The 12575-nt window shown below is 42.0% G+C and overlaps 1 protein-coding gene across 2 annotated transcripts in view; it reads left to right on the forward strand.

Annotated features, from left to right (window-relative positions):
* Window positions 1-8882, forward strand: part of LOC124007201 (neuronal migration protein doublecortin-like) — a 109465-nt gene extending 100583 nt beyond the window's left edge. Inside the window, exons 7-8 of one of the 2 annotated variants that reach the window (XM_046317593.1) lie at window positions 2242-2384; window positions 6276-6347. In XM_046317593.1, the coding sequence (XP_046173549.1) occupies window positions 2242-2384; window positions 6276-6332 (200 nt within the window). In that variant the 3' untranslated portion in view covers window positions 6333-6347. Of the gene's footprint in view, window positions 1-2241; window positions 2385-6275; window positions 6348-6503 lie in introns of those variants that run through there. The other variant, XM_046317592.1, reaches the window with a different exon arrangement.
* The last annotated feature ends 3693 nt before the right edge of the window (window positions 8883-12575 follow it).

A 12575-nucleotide genomic window follows, 5' to 3' on the forward strand; every position in this document is an offset into this window, starting at 1 on the left:
CTGTTATAACTACTAGACCTGTTATACCTACTGGACCTGTTATAACTACTAGACCTGTTATAACTACTAGACCTGTTATAACTACTAGACCTGTTATACCTACTAGACCTGTTATAACTACTAGACCTGTTATACCTACCAGACCTGTTATAACTACTAGACATGTTATACCTACTAGACCTGTTATACCTACTAGACCTGTTATACCTACCAGACCTGTTATAACTAATAGACCTGTTATACCTACTAGACCTGTTATACCTACTAGACCTGTTATACCTACCAGACCTGTTATAACTACTAGACCTGTTATACCTACTAGACCTGTTATAACTACTAGACCTGTTATACCTACTAGACCTGTTATACCTACTCATCATATGGTCAGAGTGTTCACTAGACAGGTGAAAGGTTGATTGCACAAGATGGCACCATTATTTACTTTTTTTTCACACCAATTCATCCAGTGAAGTGCACACACAGGCTAAGATATTAACACACCATTAAGGTCCTATCCTAGCTGACGTGTCACGCCGACTGATTGGTTTAGTGTCGCATGCCCCCTGGTCTTGTCACTACACAGTGAGGTGCTTGCTCAGACTGAACTCACTGATCAAACGTTGGCTATTTTATCCAAATTTGTGCACCTCCATTAAGTATGTTGTGTTTCGTTTAATATGTCAGTGTGTACCGGTGGGGCCCAGGCTTGTAAAGGCAGCAGATGGACAGCCAAGTGGCTCGTCCTTCTAATTTGTCCAAGGTTAAACAGCCTCTTTATTGTGATGAGGGTAGAGTGGCCCCCGGGTGGGTGGAATCAGGATGGGTGGGGGGACACATAGGGTAGAGACAGGGGTCGAGGGTACCAGTGGTGGCCTGTTTAATTTGATCTGATGCAGCCGCGTCATGAGCAGGAGAACATAAGGTAAATGTCTTAATGAAAACGATTTCTACAGCCTCCACAGAGGCCCCAATTATACACTGCAGTCACAAATGATCAAAATAGTTTGGTTTTAAAGGACATCATCACACTGTTTTATATTTGGTATTACATTGTGTTGGCTTGGTCTGAACATATTGATTGTATATTGATTATATGTTTATCATGGTGGTAGTAAACGTAATCCTGACTGCCAGCATGCTTGCTCCTTCTTATGTACCTTCCCAATATTAACCCTACTTACTCCCTCCTCCAATGGTGGTTTGGGTTTTACTCTTTTGTTCACGCTTTTGTTTGTTATTTTAGTTTTGTTGCAGATTTGTGTTATTCTTCTTCATTTGAAATAAAATCCAGGTTTTCTGTGATGTACCCCTGCTTCTCTCCATAACACTTGTTGTTTTATTCCATTTATATTTAAAGCCTGGAATCAGACTAAAAGTCCATCTCCTGGCCATTATACTGCTTTACATCATATACACCCATAGACAAATCTTCTGAAATAGGCATGGACTAGAATACTCCATATCTTCATTGCCTTCCCAACCTAGTTCTGTCCATACTGCTTTCATATCATTCATTCTTAGCTTTTTAGTTCTGGTTTTAGTTAAATAGACATTTTTGATCTGGTTGAAGATATGAACTTTATGGAATTGAAGTTGGCTTCATCTGCAAAGCTCTGCTCTTGTGCTTCTGTACCTGTTACCAATTCAGCCTGGAAGAGAGAGTGGCCATCTGTTTTAGTCTTTCCTTCGGGATTCAGTTTTGCTCTTTTAAAATGTCTTACTCCACAAACTACGACATCACACCACTCTGATGTAAACACTGTCTAGGCCAGGGGTATCTTAGCAACCTGAAAGGGCTGTAGAGTAATGGCCAAATGTCCCCCGGCAGAGAGGAACAAACAGGGACCCAGTCAGTCAGCCGCCCAGAGAGACTCTGTCCACAGCCAAGTGAGGGTCAAGCACTCAATGAATCAATCAAATGTATTGTATAAAGTCCTTTTTACATCAGCAGTTGTCATAAAGTGCTATACAGATACTCAGCTTAAAACTCCACAGAGCAAGCAATGCAGATGTAGAAGCATAGTGGCTTGGAAAAACACCCTAGATAGGGAGGAATCTAGGGAAAAACCCAGAGAGGAACCGGGCTCTGAGGACTGGCCAGACCTCTCCTGACTGTGACAGACATTACTCCTGGCATACAGGTCTTACACAATCTAATTCACTGGTCTCTCTTTTTCTCTCTCTTTCTCTTGTTCTCTCTCTTTACACCTTTTCTTTCTCACTCCGTCTGGGTTCTCACAGCCAACGGGACGGGCTCCAGCAGCCAGCTCTCTACCCCAATTTCCAAGCAGTCCCCCACCTCCACCCCCAACAGCCCAGGCATCCACCGCAAGCAGTCCCCCACCTCCACCCCCAACAGCCCAGGCATCCACCGCAAGCAGAAGGTACCCCAGTCTCTCCACTACCTATCCCTCCCTCTCTTTCCCTGTTCTCTGTCATACTGCCTTCTCTTTTCATGTCTCTCATACTTCACCTACAAGCCCATAGCTCAGCTCAGAACTCATTGAACCGGATCTGTCCCCTAGCTCAGGCGTTTTCAAACGAGGATCCACGGTGTCCGCTGAAGCACTCAGGGGGGTCCGCAAAGCAGTGTGACACAGACAACAACACAGAGTTACACATGGAGTAAACAATAAACAAGCCAATAACACAATAAACAAATCAATGACACAGTAGAAAAAATAAAGTCTATATACAGTGTGTGCAAAAGGCATGAGGAGGTAGGCAATACATAGGCCATAGGAGCGAACAGTTACAATTTAGCAGATTAACACTGGAGTGATAAATGAGCAGATGATGATGTGCAAGTAGAGATACTGGTGTGCAAAAGAGCAGAAAAGTAAGGTAGATGGATTGGGTGGGCTATTTACAGATGGACTATGTACAGCTGCAGCGATCGGTTAGCTGCTCAGATAGTTGATGTTTAAAGTTGGTGAGGGAAATAAAAGTCTCCCAACGATTTTTGCAATTCGTTCCAGTTACTGGCAGCAGAGAACCGGAAGGAAATGCGGTCAAAGGAGATGTTGGCTTCAGTGAGATATAGCAGCTGGAACGTGTGCTACGGGTGGGTGTTGTTATCATGACCAGTGAACTGAGATAAGGCGGAGCTTTACCTAGCATAGACTTATAGATGACCTGGAGCCAGTCGGTCTGGTGACGAATGTGTAGCGAGGGCCAGCCGACTAGAGCATACAGGTCGCAGTGGTAGGTGGTATAATTTGATTTGGTAACAAAACGGATGGCACTGTGATAGACTGCATCCAGTTTGCTGATTAGAGTGTTGGAAGCTATTTTGTAGATGACATCCCCGAAGTCGAGGATCGGTAGGATAGTCAGTTCGAAGAGTGTCAACTTAAACGACCAAAACCAGATCGAAGAATAATTAATACCATCTTTGAGAACTAACACTAGCTAGAACTAACACTAGCTAGGTTTCCACTCAATTGGTGACAGATCTTGATGTGAATGTTCTAAAATCCGCATAAAGAAAATATACACCTTTCCCAGCAGTGGTGAGTTTCCACCAAACAGACTTGTTGCAGATAGAAATCAGAGCTTGATGACGTAGTGCACACACAGTACTTTTTTGCTTAAGTTTTCATGTACAAAACACATGTCACAAACTGTTGCTTTAAATAGCAAATGTGTCTACTCTGTTCTTGGGGCTTTAGCAAATGGCTTTCAGATACAGTGTTGGTAGGGTGTGCCATGCCGGTATGCTTGTCTACATGATGAGATTATTATGGCAAATATTTGTATTTGTCAAACGGCAGTCAAGCATCGATCATCATGTCACCAATCAGACCCTTGATATTTATTGGAAAAGATCATTAAGATTACTGTGCACTTTCCCCACCCTGTGAAGTTTATCGTAAGTTATTTAATCTGTAGCCTAATAAACTGCATTGTTTCCAGAGTCGTAGTGGGAGGACTAGGGCTGTTGCGGTGACCGTATTACCGCGGTCACGAGTCATGAAGGCAGTCAAATTCCACATGACCATTTAGTCACGGAAATTAGGCTTCTCCAAGCTTTGATACTGCTGCTGGTCATTAGTAACCTACCAAACCTCCTAACTGCCTGGTACTCAGCACTCTGTTGCCCCTCTAATCACTCTGACATCGATGCAAATGTAATCAAACACTTCATGAGAGCCCATGAGCAACATTTCTATAGTCTATGCAATTATGGGAGAAAACAGAGTGATGGCCTCTAATAAAAAGAGGAGGATCCCATCAGCTTTCTATAGGCTAGGCCTAGTATATTTATCTCTCAACTTTCCTGAAATTAAGCACATGGCTTATATTTACCACAGGAGTGTAACGTAGACGCTAGGAGTAGGGAAGCACGTGTAGGTGGTGAGTTTAATAATAAACGGAACAGAGAACAATATAACAAACACAAGTTTCAAACATGAAAGACACAGTTCCATTCCTCAGACAGTATTTACTAAGGGAGTGCCAGATTTAGGTGAGGTAATCAGTGAAGTGATGGAGTCCAAGTGTGCCTAATGATGAATGTCTGGACTGGTGGTTAGTAAACCGGCGACGTCGAACGCCGGAGGGAAGGAGCGGGAGTAGACGTGACAAGGAGTATAGACTACCTGGCTGGCATGAAAATAAACCATGGGGAAAAGCATCCTCCATTTGCTATTTAAGTGCATAGATGACATGTATTGTTTTCCCCTGCCCCTGTTTTGATACAGGTGCATGATAATGGTCCATTCTAAATCAAAACTAATTTCATACATGCAGTACCAGTCAAACGTTTGGACACACCTACTCCTTGCAAAGTATTTCTTTACCTTTACTATTTTCTACATTGTAGAATAATAATGAAGACATTAAAACTATGAAATAACACAAATGGAATCATGTATTAACCAAAAAAGTTTTAAACAAATCAAAATATATTTTATTAAGTAGCCACCGTTTTGCCTTGATGACAGCTTTGTACACTCTTGGCATTCTCTCAACCAAGAAACATGAGCAATTAATATTAGACTGGTGGAAGTCTGTCCTTTGGTCTGATAAGTCCAAATTTGAGATCCTTGGTTCCAACTGCAGTGTCTTTGTGAGACGCAGTGGTGAACGGATGATCTCCGCATGTGTGGTTCCCACCATGAAGCATGGAGGAGGAGGTGTGATGGTCACACTGTCTGTGATTTATATAGAATTCAAGGCACACTAACCAGTATGGCTACCACAGCATTCTGCAGCGTTACGCCATCCCATCTGGTTTGCGCTTAGTAGGACTATCATTTGTTTTTCAACAGGACAATGACCCAACACACCTCCAGGCTGTGTAAGGGCTATTTGACCAAGAAGGAGAGTGATGGAGTGCTGTATCAGATGACCTTGCCTCCACAATCACCCGACCTCAACCCAATTGAGATGGTTTGGGATGAGTTGGACCGCAGAAGGAAGGAAAAACAGCCAATTAGTGCCCCGCATATGTGGGAACTCCTTCAAGACTGTTGGAAAAGCATTCCTCATGAAGCTGGTTGAGAGAATGCTAAGAGTGTACAAAGCTGCCATCAAGGCAAATGGTGGCTACTGTGAAGAATATAAAATATAAAACAGAAATATCTTATTTACATAAGTTTTCAGACCCTTTGATATGAGACTGGAAATTGAGCTCAGGTGCATCCTGTTTCCATTGATCATCCTTGAGATGTTACTACAACTTGAAGTCCACCTGTGGTAAATTCAATTGATTGGACATGATTTGGAAAGGCACACATGTCACACCCTGACCTAAGAGATCCTTTAAATGTTGTATGTGGTAGGTCAGGATGTGACACGGGTGGGAAATCTATGTTTATATTTCTTTGTTGGCCGAGTATGGTTCCCAATCAGAGGCAGCTGTCTATCATTGTCTCTGATTAAGGATCGTATTTAGGCAGCCATTTTTCCCACCTTCAGTTGTGGGATCTTGTCTTTGTGTTGCACTCCTAGCTTTACATTCGTTAAGTTTTTTTTTTTTTGGTGGAACATTTAATATTAAAGAAAATATAGCAGAGCAGTGTATATCCATAAAATGTTGATTACTTCTACTTACCATTACCATTCATCTGATAAGACAAGATGTGTGTTTTTTCGTTTTGTTAATATATACCTGGTCTGGCTGTTTGCCTGGACAGGGGTCTCTGGGCAAGAAACATTTGAAAACCCCTGGCCCAGCTCATTCAGATAATGATCCTCCATGTTTATCCCTGTAGGACCTCTACCTGCCCCTATCTCTGGATGATGGTGATTCTCCATGTTTTTCCCTGTAGGATCTCTACCTGCCCCTATCTCTGGATGATGGTGATTCTCCATGTTTTTCCCTGTAGGATCTCTACCTGCCCCTATCTCTGGATGATGGTGATTCTCCATGTTTTTCCCTGTAGGATCTCTACCTGCCCCTATCTCTGGATGATGGTGATTCTCCATGTTTTTCCCTGTAGGATCTCTACCTGCCCCTATCTCTGGATGATGGTGATTCTCCATGTTTTTCCCTGTAGGATCTCTACCTGCCCCTATCTCTGGATGATGATGATTCTCTTGGCGAGTCTATGTAGAGCCAGCTGCTGCCGCCTGCCTGTCTCACCCAGGCCTACCTACCACTCAGATGTATCTCTGATGCTCTCCACCTTCACTAACGGCCAGCGCCCTCTAGTGTTCCTGGAGGACTTCTCCATTTGATCTCTCCCTGGTGCCACGCGTTAAGTCTACCTGGCTTGGCCACCACGGCTGTTCCACCTTTTGCTGCTTGAGAATTCACCACTAGATCATGTTTTTATATCCTATGTTGTTAAGAATGTATATGCTGGGCGTATACGACAATGATGTACGAATTACCGCCTCTAACAAATTCACCAAATCATTATATTGTGTGAAGGTTCACTATTACATGTTTGTTGTTATACTTTCAAAGGAGAGCACATCATTTATTTACAAGCAATTTCAAAAAGGCAGTTCCCACATATCGACGGTGTCTTTTTAACTTGAAAACCATGCATCCTGATATGGTGCAAACAACACATTTTCCAAATTCAAGTGAACAATTCCAAGCAGCAAATGGACTATTTATCCAGGGGTGTAGTAGTCAGACTTGAGTCAAAGTTTGAATAATGTCTCTCTGTCCATCTCTCTTTCTGTGCTATGGTTCAAGGTGTTAAAGTAATGAACATTTTTAGTTTTAGGGGAAGGCTCTTTAGCCATGAGAGTTGAATGTCCTTTTCATCCGCTGTAAATACTGTGTATAGCCATCGCTACATCCCAGCTAATGCCTAACATTCATGCGTCCATCGAGCGTCAATACAATGTCTGCCAAACGTTGAATCAACATAACATGTTTTTCATCTATCTATGAGGGAAAACAACTACAAGGCACAGGAGCCAAGACGCTCTGAAACCGTTAGAGTAGGAGTACTGGGGAGAAGTCCTCTTAGTGTGTAGAAGCCAACCAACCAACCAAAGCCAGAAAATGTGGCCCTTTTTAAAAAAACAAACAAGCACATCTTTTTTTTTATTAAAAAAGGGTTTAGGATTTTTAAGTCTAGTTTAGCATGATTATCTTTCCTCCTTTTTCAAACTGATTCTAAGGAGACTTTAATGTTCATGTGATAAAGCCAGGTGTACTATATTGAGGCAAGTTTTGAATAAACGAGCAATGTGGAAATCTGAAATGTAGATAATCTGTAATGCCCCAGTAGAGTCATACGTGTAGGCTACATGTACTGTCTGTATGTTACTGGGACCTCCCATTAGTCCAATCTGACCAGACCATGTCCATATAGGGGAAGTAGATTTTCACCAGCATAGAAAAACAATAAGTAGAGCTTCTCACATTTTGCATGGCTAGATCTTGTTTCTTTTTTTCTTAGTGCTTAATGATTGAATACAATGTTTTTAGATAGGAGGAGATTGCATTTTTGGATTTGTTTGAAAAAAAAAAAGTTGAATTTTATTGTTGATAAAATTATGTTAAAAAGTAATATACATATATTTCTAAAACAATAACACATGAATGGTTATAATAATGTAATGTTCCTGGAGAGAATGTCCAATGAAATCTGATGGACACATTGTGTAATGCAAAGTGAATTAGTGCAGGCATACAGGGACATTTTTCTGTGGCAGTCATCACAAGGAATAGTGACATACTAGCCTATTAGGTAGACAGACTATGTATTACGTATGTCAGGTGTGCACCTCTCTCTGGATCGACCTGACTCTGCAAAAAAATCTGCTAAATTGGACCCAAGTGAGCAGCGCAGCAACTAGACTCCTCCCACCCTCCTTCTGCAGGGTGATGTCATTGCGATGTCAGCACTACAGCTAGTCCAACTGCAGGTCCACTTTTACCCCGTCTGGGAATCAACACTGTGTAAAAGAAAACCTTAAGAGTTTGTTTTTCTTACGTGGACATTTCAGTTCGACTTTCTCACCAGCTGTTTGATATCTTTTATCTTTGCCCCCAGATTTTCTTCAGCTTAACATTAAGTGTCAGTTGTTTTGTGTGAAGCTGCAGTCACCATGTCAGACAGGAGGTGGGAAACACCTCTCAGCTCCAGTGGTGCCTTTTTTTGGGGGATAAAAAAAAGAAGAATAATAAAGAGGAAAACTAAGACTTGTTCTTTGTTAACCAACTGTAAAGCTTTTTTAAATGTCTTTGTAGCGCTGCGGTCAGCGCAGTGTGAACTCTCATTGTTTGTAGACTGCCAGGATAATAACTTTATCATGGTGCAAATGTATTATTCTCTTTATGACTTGGGTTACTGGGAAATGTACAATGTCTTTGATGGTGTTTTTTGCAATGTCACAGTGGCTTGTTTCAGTGCTTCGTTCTATGTATTAATCAATTCCCTTTTGCAATTAAAAGAGTTGTTCCACCTCTCCCTTTGGCTGAGACCAGTTAACCCACTGTTCCTAGACCAGTTAACCCACTGTTCCTAGACCAGTTAACCCACTGTTCCTAGACCAGTTAACCCACTGTTCCTAGACCAGTTAACCCACGGTTCCTAGACCAGTTAACCCACTGTTCCTAGACCAGTTAACCCACTGTTCCTAGACCAGTTAACCAACTGTTCCTAGACCAGTTAACCCACTGTGTATTCCAGTGATGGCTGTTCGCTCAGTCTTAACTGAGCAACAACAGTTCTACACTTCTGTCTCGTTGTTTTATTCACACCACAACCATACATCAAGATCCACACACGGTCATATCCATAAATCCTGTTGAAATCACGTGACAGTCCGTCTCCTTGCTGTTTTTGCCCATTATTAGGCTAGTGAACAAAGCAGCCTGTGCTGCAGTGGATTCTTCTGTGTAATATTAGCAGAAACATATTTGAGAAACATGCAAGCTTGGGTTCATTTGGAAGGAATTTTAAGTGATGATCATATCGCTCCCATTTAAAACGGTAAGTAGAAAAAAATGTTTACGCTACCATGGCAACAATACAGTCCGTATCCTAGTCATGTGTCCCTTGGTAGTGCTCAGGTGTATTTTTGTTGTGGGTGTCTGTGTGCACATGTATGTGTGTTTGTGGTAGGGGGAAGTCTGAAAGATATGTAGAGACATCAAGAGGTACAAAAAAATGGTATCAAAATGTTATTTGTCACATACTTCGGAAACAACAGGTGTAGACTAACGGGGAAATGCTTCCGGGTCATGTTCCAAGAATTCTAAATGAAAGATAAACAGAAGGAAATAGTGACATGAGGAATGAATACACAGTGAATAACGCATAACAATGAGTTATGGTTATATAATAAGATGGTTATATAGAAGGAATTCCACAAGCGGTACCACAGTGAGAAACGCTGTGTTTCTATTCTGTTCATGAGAACTCCCCATTTTGTCTGTCTCCGTTGCCATGGAAACACGGAGTCTCGACAGTAAACATTAATCTCCAGTATAAACTGGGGTGTCTGGGGAATTCATTGCGATGTACACTACTGGGGAGTTCCCCTCACGTTCACACTGCTTTCAATGCAGCTGTGACCGTGGCACATTAGTAGACCTGCTGGAAACACAGCCAAGCACTAAATAACTGCTGCTCTTCCGTACGGTTTCCTCTGGTAAAACTTAACAGGGCGGCTGGAAGACATGCTTTCTCTCTGAAGAGCAGTGCCCAACACGGTTGTGAAGAGAGAGCAGCATGTCAACTATGTTCTAGTAGTAAATGCATCCATACAGACAGACAAAATCTGCCTAAATCCATCATATTTACTATAGTATATCTTCATTGTTACTCATATTTTACTGGGGAGAGTGCAATCAAAACTGCAATAAGACAATACTAAGATATAAAGCATTTATCAACACATGGACCTAACCATCTGTATGGGCTAAAAACATCCACAATTACTGTGTACCTTATATAATTCAATACAGATTCATGTCATTCATCCACTAGAATATAACATATTACAGGTATATATCAACTCTGGCATTATTCTTTTTGCTGAGAGTTGGTCAACCCTATGAAGGATACAGGACTATTGACCACAGACAGAAATATGCACACATAGATACACACATGATACACATAGATACACACATGATACACATAGATACACACATGATACACATAGATACATGCTTGTATACACACACGTTTGTTTTACTACCCTTGTGGGGACCAAATAATTGATTTCAATTCAAAATGATATTTTCCCTAACCCTAACCCCCAACCCAAATTCTAACCCTCAACCTAATTGTGAACCTAAACCTAACCCCCAACCCTAATTCTAACCCTCAACCTAATTGTGAACCTAAACCTAACCCCCAACCCAAATTCTAACCCTCAACCTAATTGTGAACCTAAACCTAACCCCCAACCCTAATTCTAACCCTCAACCTAATTGTGAACCTAAACCTAACCCCCAACCCAAATTCTAACCCTCAACCTAATTGTGAACCTAAACCTAAAACAGCCTTTTTTGCTTGTGGGAATCGGCTAAATGAATTTTCCTTGTTTTAATATGCTTGTGAGGACTTCTGGTCCCCACAAAGATAGTAAAGCCAAAACACACCCACCCACCCAGACAGACAGACGGACGGACGGACGGACGGACAGACAGACACACCAGACGGACAGACAGACAGACACACCAGAAGGACAGACAGACAGACACACCAGACGGACAGACAGACAGACACAACAGACGAACAGACAGACAGACACACCAGACAGACAGACCAGACACGCCAGACAGACAGACAGACAGACAGACAGACAGACAGACAGACAGACAGACAGACAGACAGACAGACAGACAGACAGACAGACAGACAGACAGACAGACAGACAGACAGACAGACATGCTATACACACTATATGACAAAGTCTATTGGAAATGGACAGGGCAGTTGGGCAAATCTGTAAAAGTACCTTATCATACTCTACATTCTACCGTGGTGATAGGAGTTTCCTAATAGAGGCCATTCAAACCTTTGTTTTCTCATCTAGTCTAGGAATCTAGACAAGCAAATAAGTGCTCTCTAGAGGAAGACAAGCAAATAAGTGCTCTCTAGAGGAAGACAAGCAAATAAGTGCTCTCTAGAGGAAGACAAGCAAATAAGTGCTCTCTAGGCCATGTCCCTGTGCTCTAATGGCCATGTAGAGTGAATGTGTGGCTTTGACATCCTCTGCTGTAGGACTGAATCTCTGCCATGGACAGATCCATGGACACTAGATCCATGGAAGCTAGGGCTATAGTTAAGGTTAAGGTTAGGTTAGGTTTATGGCTAGCTGGGTTTGAGCTGGACTGTCATCCTGGATTTTGCCCCAAATCCAATATGGCTGCTGTAATACCATTGAAGGGAGGTGTAGGCACAAATGAATGTAAAAAACAAAAAACTGTAGGATAGAAAACCATTTTCTGAGCTGTGTTATGTTACTGTGTTATGTCTACTATTTTGGGGGTAGTTATAAAATGGCCACTATAATCCCAAAATGGTCACAATAATGAGCTTTAAGCCTACCTACTCATCAATGTTATGGACATTATAATGATCCATGTTTCTAATCCTGGACTGTCTGAACATGTTGATGTATATTTGGGAGGAAACAGAGGTTCCAAATCTGCAGAAAGGTGAAAGGAAGGGGGATTTCAGGATACTCCCTGAATTTTCTTGGAACTGTTTGATATTTGTATGATTTTTAAAATATGTCAACTTCTAGCCTTTGTTTTCCCTCTGTAGTCTATATCTTCCTGGTATGATAGTTCCCTGTCCAGACTGAACTCCCCCGACAGCTTTCATACAGTCAGTGGTAGACCATGGAGATGTCTGGGTCCACTGCTTATGTCTATGAAGATGATTGTGGAAAACAGTGCATTTTAGGGAACCCATTTGAAAATGGAGCTGACAACTATGACGGTGTCTATGAAGAGCAAAACTCCAAACACATCTCCTGGATGGAGAAAGAGACTGAGGATGCAGTGACCCTAGGAAGCACAGCACAACCTGAACACTCAGATAATGTACACACACACACATACACATATTTGTATGTGTCCACAGAGCTTGGTAGCACAGGGAAGAGACCCTTCATAGCTGTTGCGGTGTGCCTGGGGCTGC

This window comes from Oncorhynchus gorbuscha, linkage group LG20 (assembly GCF_021184085.1).
Source record: "Oncorhynchus gorbuscha isolate QuinsamMale2020 ecotype Even-year linkage group LG20, OgorEven_v1.0, whole genome shotgun sequence".
In the NCBI taxonomy this organism is placed as follows: Eukaryota; Metazoa; Chordata; class Actinopteri; order Salmoniformes; family Salmonidae; genus Oncorhynchus; species Oncorhynchus gorbuscha.